General features: G+C 40.3%; 1 protein-coding gene across 2 annotated transcripts in view; it reads right to left on the bottom strand.

Annotated features, from left to right (window-relative positions):
• TAFA4 (TAFA chemokine like family member 4) overlaps positions 1-22194 on the bottom strand; it is a 196141-nt gene that overhangs the window by 141942 nt on the left and 32005 nt on the right. For both annotated transcript variants that reach the window (XM_023199654.1, XM_023199659.1), the window contains exons 2-3: positions 6968-7103; positions 2560-2675 (exon numbers count right to left, since the gene is read on the bottom strand). In XM_023199654.1, coding sequence (XP_023055422.1) covers positions 2560-2675; positions 6968-6981 — 130 coding nt within the window. In that variant the 5' untranslated portion in view covers positions 6982-7103. The remainder of the gene's footprint in view (positions 1-2559; positions 2676-6967; positions 7104-22194) is intronic.

Raw genomic sequence — 22194 nt, 5'->3', positions numbered from 1 at the left:
TTCGTGGAATTGAAATAGTGCAGTCCAGGTCATGTTCAAAGTTCTCTAGGGAAATGGAACTGTTAAAGTGAACGTATAAATCAATAGCACCCAAGTTCCCAACTCCAGCTCCATCAGAAAATTAGCTATGATTCCATCTTTAAAGGACAAAAATCTGAATTTTTGAAGCCTCCTAGTATTCCCAGGAATAAATCTTAAAGTTGTAAGGTGCTTTGTGTCCCAACCACTCGTGTCTACATCAGATGAAATTGCTAGGAAGATCCCTAAATCATTAATTCCACAGGAGTCGAGTTTCCGAATCTTCCTTCCAGATGGCATCTTCCCGCTGCACAAAACATATTTGCTGCCCCCTTGTGGGGAAGTGATGCACTGCTTACAGCCAAAAAAAAAAAAAAAGGAACAAAAGGACAAATTGCTGGTTGAAGAAATAACAAGAGTTAGCCCTGGCTTCCTTTCAAAAGAGATGAACCTGCCAATTGGCCCCTTCACCTTTTCTACAGCTTGAAACTACACAGTCCTATATGTGTATGTGATCTCCTGCTCAATTATGATGGAAAATAGACTTTAAAAACAACAAAAACCGTTTTTTGTTTTTTAGACGCTTAGAAATACTACCTCCGGACTCTGTGGAAATTTATTAATGCCATTTGTCTTCAAGAAAGAGTCTCACCACCCAACCTGTGAAAATTAGGTGGGTTTTTATTTTTTTTTTTTAACGCTTAAACGAAAATTAAATCTTTGATACACAACTAACATAACACCCCATCTCCCAAAACTGGGGGGAGATTCCCACCTTCTTCCGTGTCTCTTAGCCAGGCAGGTGGAGATAGGATTGTAGGATACCTCCTTGTTTACACACAGCAATCAACCTCCACTCTTCTAATCCAAGCCATAAAAAGCATCCAGCTTCTAACTAGGGTTTCCTAGAGCCACCATTTATTTAATTGGCCAGCACTAAACATGAAGCCCATGGGACAGTGCAGGGACACTCAGACACAGCCTTCTGCAGGTAACGCTCTGCAACTTGCTCCCACTGTCAGACTTCCGTGTAATACACCCACAGCAGAGTGAAAATCTGACCAGAGTTTCTCAGGATCTCAGTGCACTGCCCCAATTAATTCTGGTGATCTAGAGTTCTCCATCAGCTGAGCACTAAATTGGGACAAAAATGCCACATGGACATTGCAAGGATCATGGACTTTCATTCCCTGAAGATCATTAAAGAAAATTTATAACATAAATGAGAGTGGGTGGTAATCCCACTGAAATGCTTCACCTGTCAACTAATCTGACTCCTAAACTCCACTCAAGAGATAAGATTGAGACCTCAAACACTATCCTTACGAACAAACTCATAAAATTACGTACAGCACAATAACCAACTAGCTGTGGGCACTTCACAGCAGCCAAATGGTATTGATTTTATGCTGATTTGCTGAAACTGCAGTCATTATTTTTCTCATCTTCTTGGAACTGTCACTTGAGGAGGGAAAATTGAGTTGTGTGAGATTTTAAAAATTATCTTGAGCCTTAAATTAGGACTAACCTTAAAATATCAGAATAAAGTGGAAAGTATAACATGTCATATATTTGGTGGTAAGAATATCTCATGAACTTTCCATACACAAGACCTTTGGAGACAGAATTTATAATTCTGACCCATATGTGATTTAGGGTTCAGGCATTACTCTTTTCCAAAGAAGTCAAAACATTTCTGGCACTGCCATGCCTCAGATTACCAAAGCTGAGAGAGTAAATTAATTGACAAGTCCATTGACAAATATGAACTATTCAGGAAAACACAATTCACTGGGGAGTTTCCACTGTGTTACTTTAAATGTTGATGTAAGAAAGAAAGGGGAAACACAAAAAAAAACACACAGACTGATCTGTAGCTGATGGTTTTGATCTCGCCTTTAAAAATCAGCAATGCAGAGATATGAGTTTCACTAGAAGTTATCAGAATGACTGCCTCTAAATCTTTAGACAACACTTATTTTAAGTCCCTTACGAAAGTTACCACAGCTTTTTCTCTTTTCTGTCTTCCTTTTAAAAAACAAAAATCATGTAGCATATTTTCTCCACATATCTCAAAAAGATCTTAAATTATCTGACTGTTCCCTTCACTAAAGCTCCATAAGTGTTAGCTGAAGTTTATCATAAAGATGTTCTACTTCTAAGGAAGCTGACGGAGTGGGTGGATGGATGGATGGATGGACAGATGGACTGACATGTATACACACACACACACACACACACACACGCCAACCACACAAATTGCTGCTGGTTTTCTGGGATTCCTTGAGAAAAAAGTGCTATAAAAATAAAAGTGTGCCCAAGAAAACAAAAGTTTTTAAAAGCCTGAAAAATATTTTTAAAGGACTATTTAAGCACTAAACCATTAAACTGTGTTACTCCGCCATATTTCATGCTTCCTCTAGTTATTTACACACCATCAGAAGCTCACATCAGTTACCTGTGTCTAATATGTGGACTCTGACGTTTGGTGGGGTTGTATTAATTTATCTCAGCAGTGCATAATGAGCTTAAAGGGCTTACCTGCATGTCCCCGGAGGTGCTGGCTTGAGGCGGACATCAGCTTACAGCACACCATTAACACGTAGGCTAGAAAAAGCCAGTGCGACAGCAACACTGACTTAGCACAGACTCTCATCCTGGAGGAAAAGCAGGGCTGGAGTCAGTGAGGGCTGAGGAAGGCCAGGTTCCCTGGCAAGCACCATCCTAGGAAGGCGGGAGAAAGCAGGGGCAGATCCCTGGAGCTGGAATTCCTTTCTCCCAAGAAAACAGAAGACCAATCAAACCTTATTTGCACTGAGCATTAAGTAAATTTTCAATAAAAACCTTTGATAAGTAAGAGTTTTCCGAGTTAGCCCTATGCATCAGTGAGAAGCTAATTTATGAATCCACAAGTTGTTGCTTGAGTTATCCTAATAGAGCATGAGGATTTTATTCTATTTTATACCATGAGATGTAAAAGCAACACACGTAGAGCTAGATCCAAATAAAATACATATGATTTCTGGATCTGAAAGAATCTATGGAGATTTTGCACATGTGGTCCAAGAACTTTCTCCTGGTTTCTCTGACTGTACACTAAGGCTTTCTGGTCTGCAAGACTGGGTTCACAGCTGATTAAACCAATCTCAACTCCTCCTTTGGGGAGGAGTATGGGCAAATACAGGTGAATATAAAATAAACTTAACTTCTTATGATGGACAGTATCAAAACAGTTGCTCAAAGACAATTCAGTTCACGTTATGGTTGCAGGGTCTATTCTAAAACAAAAGAGTAAAAAAAGGAAGATATCAAAAATATTCCCAGCTGCCTAATTTTCTGCCCTTTTATAACATCATAAGGGAATTAAGTAGATAGAACTTGATTAACTTTGTTTGCTTTTTTTTAATTAACTTTTCAAGCAAAAGTCATTGCATTTGGCATCTGAAATTAGGTTCTTCCTCACACATGCCTCATGGCATCTTATTACCACAATGGATCAAAGAAACCCCCGTTTAATACATGCAAATGTATACACACTTATGGGCCGACAATAAAAACATGGCACCTGAGTTTGGCTTCTTGCCTGAGTCACACTATAGGTGAGACTCCTAAGGAAGTCCTCTAAGGAAGCATCTCCAGCTGCCAGCAACCTAGCAGTGCCTCTACCAAAGTCACAGTTCCCTGCTCCAGGAAAACACATCAAAGCCTCGGAAGAACTGAATGCCCACACCATATTCCGAGGCACACACATGTTCTGCTGCCAACCTTCTCTCCCCGTGACCTCTCACAATTCAGTCAAATAGATCTTGTTAAAGGGTGTATTGCTTATTGGAGATTTGGTCCGCTTTTTAAGCAGCCAAGACAATCGTCTTTGAAGAACTTGGTGTTAAAGGTAGCAAAAAGCATTGGCTTCCTTTTGCCCTTTTAAACTGTTTCAAAATGGTTTTAAATGTCTATGTTGGGTAATTTGCAATGCAGCAATAGAAAATTAATCCTTCATTAATGTGATGCCTTGAAATTTTCCCTTTTGGGGCCACTAATTATGACAAATTGGAAGCCAGGCTATCTGATCCAGCCTGCAAATGTGTTTTGTTTGATCTGTGCTTTAAAAAAAAAAGTGAATTGGTTGCCAACACATAAAATGTCCATATTGCACATCAGAATCCAGATTCTCTTGAAAAATCATTCCTGGCATCCCTGGGCTCACATTTCCGCATGAGAATAACAGGCTGGGGTGGTCATAGCTGCCCCTAGACGGGTCTCCACAGTCCCTCCCAGCAGTCAGTACCTTGGGCCCAACCAGCCGGACTCATTTACATATGGCCATTTGAACTTCTGATCCTTGGGTAAGAGGAATAAGCTTTTGTAACAAATAGATTGATAGCTGATACTGGGATAATACAGTGAAATTTTAGAACATTATGTGTGAGACAGAGTGTTCTATTACAAAAAAACAAAAATCATCAAATACGGGAATTTGAGCCTCTGGACTTCTCCCAAATTATGTGATTGATAATAGCATCTAGAACTCATGTAAGATCCACATATTATTTTCTTTGCCACCTTTCAAGCTGCTTCTAGAGTTTCTGTCCCCTTCACATGCGTACACTGAGGTGGGAGAGATGGAAGGCATGCTTTGAGAAACTAAAGGCCATTCGAAGCAGAGAGGCTCCATGTTTCTGTGTAAGTTTAGAATGTTAGCAATGTATAAAGCAAATTACCAAACTTAGAAGTTTAAAACAACAATCTATAGCCATACTACCCTCAACCTACCTGATCTCAGAAGCAAAGCAGGGTCAGGCCTAGTTAGTGCTTGGACAGGAGCAGTTTGAAACAACACCAATATATTATCTCATAGTTTCTGTAAGTCAGGAGTCTGGCATGTTCTGGCTGGGTCTTCTGCTCAGAAACTCACAGGCTAAAATCAAGGTGTCAGCTGGGTGTGTCCTCATCTGGAGGCTCAACTGGGGAAGGATCACTTCCAAGTGCCCTCAGGTTGTTGGCCAAAGCCATTTTCTTGGGACTCTCTGTATTCCCTGTATTCTTGCTATCAACCAGGAACTGCTCTCAAGCTCTTCACATCTTTGCCACATGGCCCCTGCATGAGCTCCTTCATGGTTTGAATCTCTTCCTCTAGGAAAGGCTCAGTCTCATTTTAGGGCTTATCTGATTAGGTCAATCCCACCCAGGATAATCTCTCTTTTGATTAACTAAATTCAGTGTATGTGGAACCTTAAAAACACCTGTGAAATCTCTTCATCTATGCCTTACAGGTGTAATTTAATAAAAGATGTGACTCTCATCATAACCACAATGCCACCCACACTCAAAGGAAAGCAATTAAAATATTTAAAATAATATCCCACTGTTGGCAATAATTGAATGAAATATATTTAAATCAAAGAGAAAGAGTTTCACTCGATAAAACCATAAATTGATAGATAATTTGATCATGTGTGTCAAGCATTTACAATCCAACAGATCACTTATAGGATTTAACCCTAAAGAAATAACCAGCAACGTATGGGACTTTTTTTATTGTTTATACTATTGAAAATGATCTGGCCATGCATGGAGGCTCTTGCCTATAATCCCAGCACACTGGGAGACTAGTGGAAGGATTGCTTGAAGCCAGGAATTCAAGGCAGGGGTGAGCTATGATTGTACCACCACACTCCAGCCTGAGCAAAGAGGGAGACCCTGTCTCAAAAAAAGAAGGCAGGAAGGCAGGAAAGCAGGGAGGCAGGAAGGCAGGAAGGGAAAGACAAAAAAAAAAAAAAAAAATGATCCAAATGATCCAAATGTTTAACAGTATGAGACTGGTTAAACAAATTATGACACAGCCATGAGATGGGATATTCTTCAGTAATGAAAGTGATATTATAAAATGAAAAAGAAACAAAAGTTTATTTTAAATATGTGAATTCTATGACAGCCTGGGCCTGTTTTGTCTTCAGATCCATTCTTCCCTCTTCCCCAGTACTGAGGGCTGGCGGGCCCTCTAGGCTGCATTTCCCAGGCTCCCAGGTCAGCTGGTTACTGGCTGGGTTCAGTCAAGGAAAGGCAACAGCTGGAACCCAGAGAATAGGAAAAGGGATAGGCCAGGACATCTCTCCCTGCCTTCTCTGTCTTTGGCAGGATCTGTGGAGTGGCCATTTCTCCACATGGCTCCAGTTCTGCCAGAAGGGCCCACTGTGATTCTAGCTTCCACTCTAGTTTCCTCCTTCTAGGCACTGCTTCCTCACAGACTAACTGCTTCCATGGTCCCCAGCCAGGGGATGGCAGTGGCTTCCTGTGTATCTTCTGCTCAGTTTCCCTGACTCTCCCATCGTATGTATAACCAGTCTCCTGAATTCACTTCCCACTGGACAAAAATGTGAAGTTGGAGATAATGCATTCCCAAGACATGCAATTTACCCAAGCTCATGGAGCAGTGAAAAAGTCAGCAGAATAGTTTGTTTTTCTGGTTGGATTTCAACAAATGCCTTAAATCAAAAGTCTCAAGGGCAGACATTCCAAATCCTGGGCAATGATCCCTAATCTATCTTCTTCTTATGTGGACAATTCTATGTAACGAGTTGCTGGATGAGTAACAATAAGTTCCCAGTCCCTAAAACAAGTATTCACTTAACAGTAGCTCAACAACCACTCCCCCAGAGAAATGCCAGGTCACAGTGGTAGCGGTGGGGCCGGAAAGCTATTCAGCAACAGATTTATATTTCCTCATCTTTTCCCCTAATAAATCAAAGTACTATTTTGCAAACTGAAATAATTTTCATTTCACAGACGAAAGCTAAAATGAAAAGATCAACATTTCCCCAAATTCCCAAAAAGTCTATGTAAAAGCAGGCTTCTAAAAAGGATCATCAACTCCAGGATACTCACTTTTGCTAAATTCTCAATACTTTGTAAAGATATCGTGTCCAGGTAAATGTTAAAATAATCTTACCTTGGGGACCTCATAAGATTTGGTTCTAGTCAAACACAATTATTCCAGGATGTATTTCAGAGTGACTCCCAATTCCCATCTGTAGCTAGAACCAATCATTTCTGCCGTTCCAAAGAATTATCATAGCTCAGAAGACCTATGTTAAAAAGGCCAAAAGAAAAAGAATCAATTAGCATTTTAATATTAAAACGAAACTAATTTCCAGTAGCAAAATAATGGTTTTTAACCATGACACCTGCAGTTTCAGGCAAGTGGCAGACAGCCAAACATATCCATAGTTGTGAGGTGTCCTAATATTAGGGAGGAAAAGATACAGAATTCTACAGTCATTAACTAGCCACATATTAGTTAACATAATATAGTTTTAAAGAACTTCCTGCGGCAGGACGGGTATTCAAAATTTAACAAAGGGCCCCAAATCATTTGAAATGGACAAATTTCACTCTCCCATTTCATTGACCATCAGGCAAAAATGGAAGTTGGAGATAATGCATTCCCAAGACACGCAATTTGCCCAAGCCCATAGGGCAGTGGAAAAGCCAGCAAAAAGATCTGAATTATTAGATTTGTGTGACATAAGCCTGAAGATGATGCTAGAATATCTACAAGTTTGCTTTTTGAAAGAATGTTAATAGAACACCAAGAGAAAAAGTGTTTCCAATATAATCCACAATATCAAAATATAAAGAACACTTGTGAATACTATAATTGACACTCCCTCAACGCACAAACCTAAAAGGATTTTTCTACTTAGTGAACACATTTGTAAAAGGAGTCAGATGATCTTAAAGCAAAGACATCTTAAGAAAAAAATAGAACATGAAACGATACCATTTGTAATGATGCTAAGTTAAATACATCCCTCCCAGTAGTGGAGATCAGAGAAAAATAATGATATGCATTAATAAATATTCAAGTTGCAAATATAACATAAAAATGATTTTTGAAATGCAGTCTTATTACTTTAGAATCCTGTAGAACCAATTAAGAATCCACCACCAAACACAACTGAGATTTTTCTCTTGGATAACCCGAAGACAATTCCACAAGTTTGATTAGAGAACACTTTCGGTAATAAATTTAAAGACTCACCACTTTGGGGCTGTATATAGGAGAGTACGGGCCTCGAGTAATTAGTTCAACAAGAGTGAAATGGCTTTAAATAACTGTATAAATATGAGTTGCTCAAAAAAAAAAAAAAAAAAAACTTGAAAATGTTCATCTCCCAGATCCTCCAACTTTATTAAGTATGTTTGTCCTTATGTCCACCCAAGGGCATGATGTGACCTTCTGCTATCAGAAAGAACTACACAATATAATTTATCAGAACCCATCATAATGAACTCCCCACATATTGGAAACCAAAATGACCTTTCCTGGCTAATATTTATCTTATTTTCTTCATTCAAAAGGAACCACTGGGTATTCTTTTTCAATTCATTATAAAGATAGATCCATCAGTGGAAAGTAATGCAATCTAATAGTTCTTATGCCAGACAAGAAGCCAGGAGTTTCATTTTAGGCTGAGCAGTAACTCATTCAGTCATATTTTCCCACAGTGTACCTGAGGCACTTACTTGAAAGAATTAACTCTTTCTTATCATGTCTTAGTCTGTTTTCTGCTGCTATAACAGAACAGAAATTGAGTAATTTACAAAGAAATTTATTTCTCACAGTTCTAGAGGCTGGGAAGTCCAAGGCACAATGGCAATTAAATTTCAACATGAGTTTTGGAGGAGACATTCAAGTCATAACATTCCACCTCTGGCCTCCCAAAACTCATGTTCTTCTCACATATAAAGTGTATTCATTCCATCTCAATAGCCCAAAAGCATCGATTCAAAAGCCCAATGTCCAGAGTTTCATCTAAATCAGATATGAAACTCAAGATTCATCCCATCTCAAATGCCCTCCAACTGTGAGCCTATAAAATCAAAACAAGTTATCTACTTCCAAAACACAATGATGGAATAGGCATAAAATAGACATTCCCATTCCAAAAGGGAGAAATAGGAAAAGGAAAGAGGTAACTCATTCCCACTATGTCCAAAACCCAACAGGTAAAACAACATTAAATCTTAAAGCTGGAAAATAATGTCCTTTGGCTCTGTATGTCCTGCATCCTGGACATGCTACAGCAGGAATTAGGTTACCAACACCACGAGCAGCCCTGCCCCTGTGGCTTTGCTGGACCCCATCCACTCAGCAGCTTTCTTGGGTTGGGGTCTTGTGCCTGCAGCTCTCCCAGGCTGGAGTTGTACACTGGCAGCTCTACATTTTGGGAGTCTCTGAGGTAGCCTCACTCCCATGGTTCCACCTAAGGACTGCCCCCTAGTACATGCTCTCTGTGGTGGGTCCTCCCTTGTAACAAGTTGTAACAAGTTTCTGCCAGGACCCCAGACTGTCTGATACATCCTTTGGAATCTATGTGGAGGTGACTGTGGCCCCAAGGCTCACGCACTCTGTACTTCCACAGGATCAGCACCATGTGGATGCCATCAAGGCATACCACTTGTGAGCTCTGAAGCTCTGACACTAGCTGTGCCTGGGTCTGCTTGAGGGGTGCTGCATTGGAATTTGGGGAGAATTCCAAGGCTGCACAGGGTATTGAATGCTGAGGTCCCACAGGTACCCCTCTTGAAATCTTGCCCTCCAGGTGCTAGCTTGCCTGAAAGATCTCTGAAATACCATCAGGATAATTATCTCATTGTCTTCAACAGCACCTGACTCCATTCTAGCTGTATCAATTTCTTTAGCAAATGGTTGCCTGACCACACCCTTAGTACTCTCTCCCAAATACGCTGTTTTATTCTTCACGTGGACAGGCAGAGAGTCTTCCAAATCTTTCTGTTCTGCTTCCCCTTTAATTGTAAATTCTGTCTTTAAATAATGTCTCTATTCACTCATTTTACTGTAAGCACCCAAAAGAAGCCATGCAGCACCTTGAACACTCTCCTGCCACATATCTAGATCATTGCTCTTAAATTCCATCTTCGAATGGAATCTTCTAAAACCCTAGTGTATGGACACAATCCAGCCAAATTCTTACCATATTAAAACAAGGATTGCCTTTACTCTGGTTTCCAATACCATGTTTCTCATTTCTGCTTGAGACTTCATCAGAATGGCCCTTACCATCCATATTTCTAACATTCTGATCACAACCTCTTAAGTGACCTCTAAGAAGTCTCAGACTTTTCCTACAGCTATTCTCTTCTGAGCCCTCACCAGAGCCACCCTTAACACTCCATTCACAGCAATACAGTTTTTCAGCATTTACTTCAGAACTGTTCCAGCCTCTACCCCCACCCAACTCCAAAGCTGCTTCCACATTTTAAAGTATTTGTTATAACAATAACCCCACTCTCTGTACCAATTTTTTGCCTTAGCCTGTTTTCTGCTGCTATAACAGAATAGCTGAAACTGAAACAGAATACCTTTTAAAAAAATCTATTTCTCATAGTTCCAGAACTGGGAAGAAGTCTAATATCAAGGTGCCAGCATCTGGTGAGGGCCTTCTTGCTACATTATCCCATGGCAGAAGATGGAAGGGGAAGAGTGCTCAAGAGAGCAAGAAAGGGCTGAACTCGCTTGTATAACAATCCACTTTCACAATAAGGAACACAGCCCCCAAGATAATGTCATTAATCTATTCATGAGGGTGGAAGCCTCATGACCTAATCCACCTCTTAATGATCCTACCTCTTAATACCATCTCAATGACAATTAAATTTCAACATGAGTTTTGGAGGGGACATTTAAACCAAACTATGTCACTTCTAAACTTCAGTACATTCAAGATCAATAACTTTGCACATGGCACCAAAAGAAAGCATTTACTTGCAATCATTTTATTCCTCTGTTGTTCCCAACTATAACACAGTCCTTTCTACCACTCTGCTTCAAAAGTCATTTGTTTTTAAACAGTCTCAGTGTTCTCAATGACGAAAGACATTGCCCATATCTAGACTAAGAACATTTTTTTAGAACATGTCTGGTCATTCTCGGAATGAACTAAAAAGATGGTGGATGCTGGGCTGCATTTTTCATCTTCTGCCTGATGTGTGGGTAGTATGTAGAGACAGTCACTGATTTACTACAAAAGAGCAGAAAGCCTATTTATGTCTCCTGGCACCAAGAAACTTTGAGGTTCCGAGGCAGAAGAGACCATTCTTCAGATGTTTAATTTATTTCCATGTTACACAAGAAAGAATTCTACCTACACTTGATTTCTTATCAAGGAAAATAGAGAGGCTGTGCCTTCCTCTTCTCTTGATCTACTTGCCTCCATTATTGGTGGGGTGAATTCCCTCGGAGAACTATTCTTTCAGAATACAGTCATTCACTTGTAGATGAGCACCTTCAGAATACCTCTCCTGTCTACTATACCCACCTCACTCCACTTGAGAATCTGCAGGGCATCACATTTCCCCCATCTTTTCACTCTAAAACTCTGCGATGATGAAATACCAGTTCTTCTTAACACTGAAAGACACACTGACCTTAAACCTGGATCTAACCATGACGAAAATCAGATGAACTCAAATTTGAGAAACATCCTGCAACATAATTTCTCTGCTTTCTTAAATAGCATCAAGGTCATGAAAGACAAAAAAAAAAATTTAAATAAACATGAAAATTGTCTCAAATAAAGGCAAGAAACATGGCAACCAAATGCAACTGTAATCTTACATTGTATCTTGGACCAGGAAAAAATAGCCACTCTCAGAATGAACTGTATGCCCACAGAAAAAAACAAGGATACATATACGTAGCCATAAAGGACATTATTGAGAAAATCAACAGTATCTGAATATAGCCTGTAGATTGCATTACTGTGTTCTATCAACATTAAATTTCCTGATTTTAATCCTCATACTGTAATTAAGAAAGAAAATGCCCTTGTTATTAAATACACCTTGAAATATTTAAGAATAAAAAGGAAAATGCCTCCCATTTATTTTCCAATGACTTTATGAAAACATGGGAGGGAAGAAGGCAAGAGGAAAGAGAGAGAGAAGAGCAGGATAGAGGGAATGAAGAAGAGAGAGGGAATGAATGGATGCAAAAACAAGCAAAAGGTAAGCAGCTGGGTGAATCGGGGTACAAGGTATATGGGAATTCTTTGTACTATTCTATGAACTTTTCATTAAATTGGAAATGATACCAAATTAAGACATTACATACATACTTAAAAGGCTTCAGTTTACAAAATATACTAAAATGATTGAGAGCTTATTGCCAATTCTAAACAATGAGGAGAGTGAAAGTTTGAATGTTCTGGTTGATTCAACTCTCTGACATTCACCCAAGCCTCCAGAGAAGGTTTATTTGTTTTTACTTTAAGAACACTTACATAGCACCTGCCAGGAACCATGCACTTGTTAGTCATTTTAAAATACAAACTCACTTTCAAAGAAGGATTTATTTACATCACGATATGGCATAGGTAGAAGTGGCTTGTCCAAGCTCACTTAGCTAGTAAGTGGCTGAGCCAAGATTCTAATTTATGCTGTCTGGTACCAAGGTACCTACAGTTTCAGTTCTAGTAAAAGCATTTCTAAAAAATATCAGTCCCTTTTCATGCTTTAGTAAACAGGAGGGAAATAAATCTGTCTTTCTTCAGGACTTGAAGACATTGGTCATCAATCTGACATTAAAAATTCTGTCTGTAGCTGAATTTGTGTAGACAATTGGACTGAATTTGTTAGCAGATGCTGGGATTGTGCCTATGATGGTTTACATTAATGCCTAAATAAATATTGCCTCATCTCTGAAAAGCTAGTGAAAAACAGTGGCACAGGCTTCTGATTTGCTACTGATTTATTAAAGGTTAACTAATGTCATTTCCCAAATTAAGACCAAGTATGGAAGAATTACATACAGCTTGAGTGCCTTCGCCACCATTTTTTTAAGCAGATGGAAAACAGCTGCACTTCTGAATAGAATTCTCTAAAACGTTTCAGTGAAGATATACCAGAGCCAGAACATCATACACGAAGGCTAAATTACTTCAGTTGATTTCTATGAAGGAATTCAGCACCAAAACATTACAAACAGATTTCTGTCTGTGCATCCACTCAAACTCATCTCCTAATATGTTCAAATTCAAAAGCATTTTTGCAACAATACACAGCAAAACAGAATCTGCTTAATAATAAAAACAGCCCAAGTGCTACTAAACCACACTGCCCTTTCCCACCTGCCCACTCACCAGGGAAGTCTCCAAGCGCATCTTGCATCACCTCCAGAGTGAGGAGGTTTGGATAATTAGCTATTTCCAGACTCACCATCAGTTCATCTCTGACCTCCCGGGCTGAGATCTACCAGGATAACCTGGTGCCTTCTGTACTCAGCCCCTTGGGTATTGGGGCACTAGTAGGAATAATCTTTTCAGCGAATGATGTAAGAGGTGACACCCTCAAGAGTTTAGACATTGTGGTAAATCATTTTTCCACACTAATTTCCACCCAGACAGAAGATGATGGAAGTGGGAAATGTTTCAGAAATCAGCAATCTGGGTTTGGGGAGTAACCAGAGGGTTTTATGAGTGGAAGGGTAGGGATGGGGGGAGACTATTCCAAGTGATGTCTTTCCATTCTCATAATCAATAGAAATGTCAAAGCAGAACTTGCCTACGTAAAACCATTCATCATTTCTCCAGACAGAAATGAGGAAAGATGTTTCCATTTCCAGTTGCTTAAATAACACAATCACATTGAATTGTCTTTAGAAATCTGCAAACAGCTTTTCCACCAAAACATGCACAATGAAATGTAACTTCTCTCTTGACAAATATATCCTGAAATAAGGCAGGTATTAATGATCTTCTTATATTAAAGAGTGTGCTGATGAAAGTAAGTGTACTTAATAGTTTATGTGAATATATTTCAAGCACTGATACATGGCAGAACTTCCGCTGAGCTATCATTTATAATTATCACATATGCGGAATTACTTTTGTAATTTAGAGAATATTCATTGTCATATGTTAAAGCAGACATGTTTTTCCACCAATATGTGGTATACACCTGACATAAATTGCTTTTTATTGCTTGCTTAAAAACATCAGTGAAGAATTTACTACTGAACCATTTTACAACATGCTAAAGCATGTCGTAAATGAGCCATTAAAGACAATAACTGTCTATTAAATACTAAAGAATTTTATAAATGGCATTTTAATTTCAAGTGTTACCAATACCATCTCATCTAAATTAGGTGGTAGAGAGTTGTTTTAGAAGAGTGAGAAGGTTGGAGGGGGGTGGATGATGAGAAATCAGTTAATGGGTACAATGTACATTAATCAGGTGATGGATACTCTAAAAGCCCTTCCTTGACCACTACACAGTCTACACATGTAACAAAACTGAACATGTGCCCATAAATATGTACAAAGAAATAAGATTCTTCTCCCATTTTTAAAAAGGGCTCTTCTAGTCACACATGATTTAAATAAATAGACATGTTATGTTTATCTAAGGTTTACACTGTCATTTTAAGAACTGAGAAATTCCTTAAAATCACAGCATCTTCAGGTGAGTGCACTGATACATTCCTTCCTAATGGATATATGGTCAAACCACGCATTTCATTAATGAAGAAAAACTCTAGTCTTCAAGTGATTGTGAAGTAAAAAGTACAAAAGCAATCACTGCTAAGTAATACTGGATAATTGAGATCTGGTATACATAAAACTGAAAACTTAGCTGGCAAGTTACATAAAATAAAATGCGCTCACCAAAATCAGCAGTACCAGCATGGCACCACAGCTTGTTGTCCAAATGAAATTGCCCAGGTCTGGGGCTGAACAAATGTAAACGGTAATGACAGTTTAGCCATAAATCTCTCAAGGCCCAATTATCCTTACTGCAGAGGGTTTATTCCTTTTAATTAAACCAGTTTTTAATTGGAAATTTTCCTCTCATTTCTCATTTTTCAAATATTCAAAACAGAGTGTCTAAGGATTTTATTTAACATAATAGCCAACACAAATTTTGGAGACTATCTACAAGTTGCCAAGTAGTTGAATTTTATCTGAAAAGTTTTTACATGATAGGATCTAACTTCTACATAAAAAATATTTGTAAACATTAACTAATGGGTCTTCTAATACTATCATCATTACTATGGGCAGGTGGGAGTCTATTTACTTATAACCAGAACATAAAGTTCTTGAGGGGAGGATAATGTCTTATTTCTCTTCTACCCCAACTGCTAGTATAATACCTTGCATACCGTGGAAATTAAATATGTTTTGTTAATAAATGAATAAATGTAAGCCCCCCGTTTCACTCCCAAATGGATGGACATTTAACCTCTATGCTTCCCAAATTCCTCATCTGTAAACAAATATAGTTTAACTGGATGACCTCCAAGGTGCCTTCCAGCTGTAACAATAACTCGCAGACCATTTTAGGAAAAGTACAGTGTGATTTAGCTACTGTTAACAAACAGCTCACAGATCTATATAAAGAGTAAATTCAGCCATGAGTGGATTACATGGCAAGACAAAGCCCATCACAGACAATATTGGCCATTCTAATCTATTAGTGGGATAAAGGCTTCTTAAAAGCTTAATCTAAACCTGTATTACATTTCAACCTTAAAATCATCTTTTGTTTGACAATGTTGCCCTCCTGTGGGCAAAACAAGGAAATATTTTGACCATGTTTACTGGTTTACAATATGAATGTTTTTATTATAATTACACCTTTAAATTTTTAATAAAGCCGTATTTATAAATAGAATGCAAACTATCCTTAAACATAAGATATAATTTAAATAACACTATCACACTAAATAGTATTACCAAAAGAAAAAGTTAAATCAAAATATACTAACAGCTTCTAAAAGAAATGGTAATTATTTCTATGGAATACTGCACATGGCCGGGCGCGGTGGCTCAAGCCTGTAATCCCAGCACTTTGGGAGGCCGAGACGGGTGGATCACGAGGTCAGGAGTTCGAGACCATCCTGGCTAACACGGTGAAACCCCATCTCTACTAAAAATACAAAAAACTAGCCGGGCGAGGTGGCGGGCGCCTGTAGTCCCAGCTACTCAGGAGGCTGAGGCAGGAGAATGGCGTAAACCCGGGAGGCGGAGCTTGCAGTGAGCTGAGATCCGGCCACTGCACTCCAGCCTGGGCGACAGAGCGACACTCCGTCTCAAAAAAAAAAAAAATACTGCACATAATAAACGCAGGGTTAATGAGATTCAGTATTTGTTGGTTCTTCCCGTTACTTTTTTTTTTTTTTTTTTTTTTTTTTGAGACAGAGTCTCACTCTGTCACCCAGGCTGGAGTACAGTGGTACAATCAGGGATCACTGCGTCCTTCATCTCTGGGACTCATGTGATCCTCCCACCTCAGCTTCCCGGGTCGCTGGGATGATAGGCACACATCCCCATGCCTGGTTCATTTTTTGTATTTTTAGTAGAGACGGGGTTTTGCCATGTTGCCCAGGCTGGTCTCAAACTCCTGGGTTCAAGCGATCCTCCTGCCTCGGCCTCCCAAAGTACTGGCCTGAGCCACCACGCCTGGCCCTGTTATTTCTATAACACAAGTCTATGCTACGAACAATCAAAGGTCCTAAGCTATTTAAAGATGTTCAAACACCCAGCCTGTGTGTACTGAAAGCAGACGCAGCACTGGCATTATACTGGGACATGCTGGGGGAAATTAAGAAGACTGATTCTTGTCAATTCAAGACAAATCTAACTGGAAAAGACAAAACACACAAGGAGCAGCCAACAGACTAGGCCATTCAATATTTTGCAGTGTGTTTTAGCATAATGAAAAGAAAGACTTTAACCATGTGGAAAAGGGTAAGATCACTGGGGACTGCTGTAATCCAGGAAACCTTCCTGGAAGAGGCAAAGGCACAGAACAGTAAAAGAAAAGATGGAAAGGAGTAAAGAGAAGTTTGAGGGTGTTTTTTGGTTTTTTTGTTTTGTTTTGTTTTTTTGTCTTTTTGAGACAGAGTTTCGCTCTTGTTTGCCCAGACTGGAGTGCAATGGCATGGTCTCTGCTTACTGCAACATCCACCTCCCAGGTTCAAGCAATTCTCCTGCCTCATCCTCCCAAGTAGCTAGGATTACAGGCGTGTACCACCATGCTGGGCTAATTTTTGTGGGGTTTTTGTTTTGTTTTTGTTTTTGAGATGGAGTCTCACTATCGCCCAGGCTAGAGTGCAGTAGCACAATCTCGGCTCACTGCAACCTCCGCCTCCCAGGTTCAAGCAATTCTCCTGCCTCAGCCTCCCAAGTGGCTGGGATTACAGGCACCCCTCACCACGCCCGGCTAATTTTTGTATTTTTAGTAGAGGAAGGGTTTCACCATGTTGGCCAGGCTGGTCTCAAACTCCTGACCTCAGGTGATCTGCCTGCCTCGGCCTCCAAAAGTGCTGGGATTACGGGCATGAGCCACCACGCCCAGCCTTAATTTTTGTACTTTTAGTAGAGACGAGGTTTCACCATGTTGGCCAGGCTGGTTGCAAACTCCTGACCTCAAGTGATCCACCCACCTCGGCCTCCCAAAGTGCTCAAGGGATTACAAGTGTGAGCCACCGTGCCCAGCTGTTTTTGGTTTTGTTTGTTGTTCTTTTTGACGGAAAAGGTCTATATATGTGTGTGGGTTTGTTTTGTTTTGCTTCGATTTGATCAGGTGGGGGGAGGGGAAGAGCCACTAAAGGCTCTACTCATGTAGAGAAAAGAGGAGAGGAGCTACAGTGGGGAGGGGAATTAGCTATCCACAGGGAAGTTAGAAGAGCCAGCACAGCCTCCATGCTCTATTTCTGCATTCAGTGGGTCACCTCTGCATGATTCATTCAACGAGAATTTTTTTTTTTTATCAAGTCTCTGTGCCAGAGCCTGTGCTGGGTACCGGACACTGAGGGTAGACAAGGTCCCCAGTGTCCTGGAGCTTGCATTATAGCGTCGGGGGACAAACAGGTAAACAAGCTTAAATAAGGTAACTGTGGACTGAGAGAAGCATTACAGAGAAAACACAAGTGAACAATGTGATAGAGACTAGCTGAACTCGGAGGAAAAGAGGTTAGCTACTTGGACTGGGTGTTCAGGGATGGCCTGGCCTCACTGAGAAGGTGACTGTGACATCATGGTGAATTACATAATGTGACCTTCCAAGGGAAGCATATTCCAGGTAAAGAGACAGCACAAAAGGCCTGAAGCTAAAATAAGCTTGGTGTGTTCAGGAGCGGAGAGGTAGCTAGGGCGGCCAGAGGGGAGTAAGCAAGGCAAAGAGAGGTAGGAGGTAATGTTAGGTAGCAGGTGACAGAGAGGTATCTGGGGACAGACCAGGCAGAAGCTTGTAGGCTGTAGTGTACCATTAGAATTTTATTCCAAATGTGGTATGAGAGTTTTAAGCAGGAGAGAAACAGGAGATGGTTTAGGTTTTCACAAGAGCCGTCCAGCTGCTGAGTAAAGAATGTCCTGATGTGGGGGCAGGATCAGAAACAAGGAGTCTACTGCAGCCATCCAAGCAAGAGATGGTGATGGCTTGGAGCAGGATGGTGACAACAGAGCCCAAGAAAAACTGATCATCCAAGGCCAAACGTAGCACCAAGCACATAACAGGTTCTCAATAAATCTGTGAATGAATGAGTGCTTAAGTGAGTCAGTGAGCAAAACGTTATCATCAGTCTTGCAACATGCCATTGGTTTTTTGTCTCTCTCTCTAGAGCTGGTGTCTGTGTCATGGGTAAATACAACAAATACTGACACAGATGGCCTGAAGAGAAGAAAAAGTGGCAAAACACCTTATTGACTGCTTGTTCGCAGACTAAGGTTTTGACGAGAAATACAAGGGAATGAATTTGGCCAGCTATCTGGAGAGTAGGGTACCAATGAAGCCCAGGCCTCTAAATGGGGTCCTCTCACATCCCCGCTGGGTATCTCAGACACTCCATGTGGGAGCAAACTACCATATGGGAGCAAACTACCAAACTACCTATAAGATCCAAGTTTCAGTAATACTAGTTTTTATCTTATGGACACTGTATTTCATACAATCTGTTGTTTTTGTTTTGATTTGTTTTGACTAAGACAAAGTCTCAGTCTGTCACCCAGGCTGGAGTGCAGTGGCATGATCTCAGCTCACTGCAACCTCCGCCTCCCAGTTTTAAGTGATTCTCCTGCCTCAGCCTCCCAGGTAGCTGGGACTACAGGCACATGCCACCATGCCTGGCTAATTTTTGTATTTTAGTAGAGACAGGGTTTTGTCATGTTAGCCAGGCTGGTCTCGAACTCATGACCTCAAGTGATCCTCCCGCCTTGGCCTCCCAAAGTGCTGAGATTACAGGCGTGAGCCACCACGCCTGGCCTAATCTACTGTTTTTTACTCTTCACTTTGGCTACTAGGAAGCTGAGAGCCAAATTTATAGTTCATCTTCAGTAAGCGAACAGGATCTTTCACCATGCCTTTTATATGCTAATCTTATGCTTAATTCTGCATATCCTTATTTTTAGCCAGGCTCGGTGGCTCATGCCTGTAATCCCAGCACTTTGGGAAGCCGAGGAGGGCAGATCACCTGAGGTCAGGAGTTCGAGACCAGCCTGACCAACATGGTGAAACCCTGTCTCTACTAAAAATACAAAAATTGGCCAGGCTTGGTGGTGCACGCCTGTAATCCCATCTACCCGGGAGGCTGAGGCAGAAGAATTTCTTGAACCCAGGAGGCAGAGGTTGCAGTGAGCTGAGATCATGCCATTGCACTCCATTCTGGGCAACAAGAGCAAAACTCCGTCTCACAAAAAAAAAACTTATTTTTCCCTTTATCTCTCATTTCAATATTATTCTTAAAGGTGCTCTCAAATCTGTTTTGATGAAGACATACACAAATGAATATATCAACAAGACACCATACACTATAACAGGTCCAAAGTTCAGATTGTCCTAAGAGTCTCTTCATTGACTCTCCTTTTCTCTACCCATCCTACTTGCCAGAACAAAACTCAAAATTTCCCCCTTGACATGGTTACCTCAGGTGAAAGCATTCTTTCCAAATGACAACTGTTACCCAGAGTGTACATCAAAGGAAGTCCCAGGCAACAGATCACACCAGGATTCATTGACCGATTTCCTGGTAGATAGCAAGGTTGTGAGGGAATGGGGCAAAGGACTGGTCAGGTTTGGTTTAAGGTAAATAGGAATGGAAGAAAAAAGGTCCAGGACATGTGGCACAGGGAAGTGAGTGCAGTGAGGAGAGCTGGAGAAGGACAAGGTGAAAAGGGTGTGAGACGGAAAGGGACCCCAAGGAGACACATTTTACAGCTTGAGCAAAGGTCAGTCTCGATCAGCAGTGATTCAGAACCAGTCGCTTCATCTGAAATTAAAATCTACATGTTATGTATGATCCAAGAATCCGGAAAAGTGTTCACAGACACTAGAAAATATTGAAAGGCATATCTGATTGTTTTGCCCTCGTGTTTAAGTCAAGGGAAGAGAATCAAAGAATCTGCTATGATAATGATTTAGCATATGTGGGCCAGGCCCTGTGGCTCGTGCCTATAATCCCAGCACTTTGGGAGGCCAAGGTGGGCGGATCACCTGAGGTCAGGAGACCAGCCTGGCCAACATAGTGAAAACCCATCTCTACTAAAAATACAAAATTAGCCAGGCATAGTGGCATGCGCCTATAGTCCCAGCTACTAGGGAAGCCGAGGCAGAAGAATGGCTTGAACCTGGGAGGCGGAGGTTGCAGCAAGCCGAGATCGCACCACTGCACTCAAACCTGGGTGACAGAATGAGACTCCATCTCAAAAAAATAAAAAATAAAAAATAATTTAGCAGATGTGTACTCTGGGTCAAATACTGGACCAATCAAGCACTTTATATTTCATCTTGTTGAATACTTAGAATAACCCTCTAAGGAAGTCTGTTTTGTTTTGTTTACATCTCTGTTTAACAGGGGAGAAAATAAGTAAGTCCACTTGCTTACCCAAGTATACAATATAGGTGGTAAACTCAGGATTCCAAACGAGGCTGGGAGATTCCACTACCTGGGAAGAAAAGGTAGTGTTGACCAGAAAAAAGCTTGAGAAAACAAGAGGGGGAATTGAAGTAGGTAGTAAGTGGTCAGCCAAGACCTTCTGAAGACTGAAGTTTGACACTACAGAAAGCCCAACTCAGAATATTTCTCGGGTTGACAATGCAGTTGTTAAAGACGGAGTCTTCCCAACACTAGCCGTAGTTGTGTAAGAAATACATCACATAAATTTCAGCCACATATCTACTTTTCCACGTGTAAACTTTATGAAATAAATGAAATACCTTTAAAATGTTTCCAATGAAAATTTAGCATCCAAACTGAGAGGCTAAGTGTAAAATACACACCAAATCTTAAAGCCTTAGTAGAAAAAAGAACTACCTCATTAATAATTTTTAATATTCCATGTAGAAATATTATTTTAGATATAGCCAGCTAAATAAAATATAATATGAAAATTAAGCATAAAATTCAGGCACACTGGTATAACCAAAAGTGGTTTTCCACAGACAAAAATATATCCTGGATTTTTTTTTTCTTCATTTCAAAAAAAAGTTTTTGGCATTCACAGTAGGCTTCTTAAACTCCTTCCATGGTTTGACATCATTGACTCAGATAAAGGCCTAGGAAGCCATTCCTCTTATTCAGGATCTAAAAAAGCAGCAGCTCACATTTATAATGCATTACAACTAGAACCTGAGGCCTAAGAAATTTCTATGTCGAGTCCAAAGTTTCAAACACAAATTCACTCATCAAGGCTTTGTTCAGGCATCAGGGAAACATCCTGGCAGCAAGTATGCCTCTATAAGGAAATATTGGGTCGCGATCTCATAACTCCAACACACAGGAGATGCACCACACACTTTAGGAGACTTCTAAAGCAGAAAAACACAAGAGATTAGGGAGAATGACCTCTCTTCCTAGTTTATGCCTTCAACGTATTAAATGTACTATTCATCCCCAAAAGAAGAAATGCATATAAAAACTAAGACCACCGTAATATGCAGTGTAACATAAAAATTAATATCTGGAATGCAAATTTATTTTCACCACCTAAAAGACATTTAAGCTTTAATTAAAATAATAGGCCAGGCATGGTAGCTCACACCTGTAATCCCAGCACTTTTAGAGGCTGAAGTGGGTGGATTGCCTGAGCTCAGGAGTTCAAGACCAACCTGGGCAACATGGCAAAACCCCGTCTCTACAAAACACACACACAC

This window comes from Piliocolobus tephrosceles, chromosome 2 (genome assembly GCF_002776525.5).
Source record: "Piliocolobus tephrosceles isolate RC106 chromosome 2, ASM277652v3, whole genome shotgun sequence".
NCBI lineage: Eukaryota > Metazoa > Chordata > Mammalia > Primates > Cercopithecidae > Piliocolobus > Piliocolobus tephrosceles.
The sequence above is the reverse complement of the archived record's forward strand: the minus strand, read 5'-3'. Positions and strand labels throughout refer to the sequence as shown.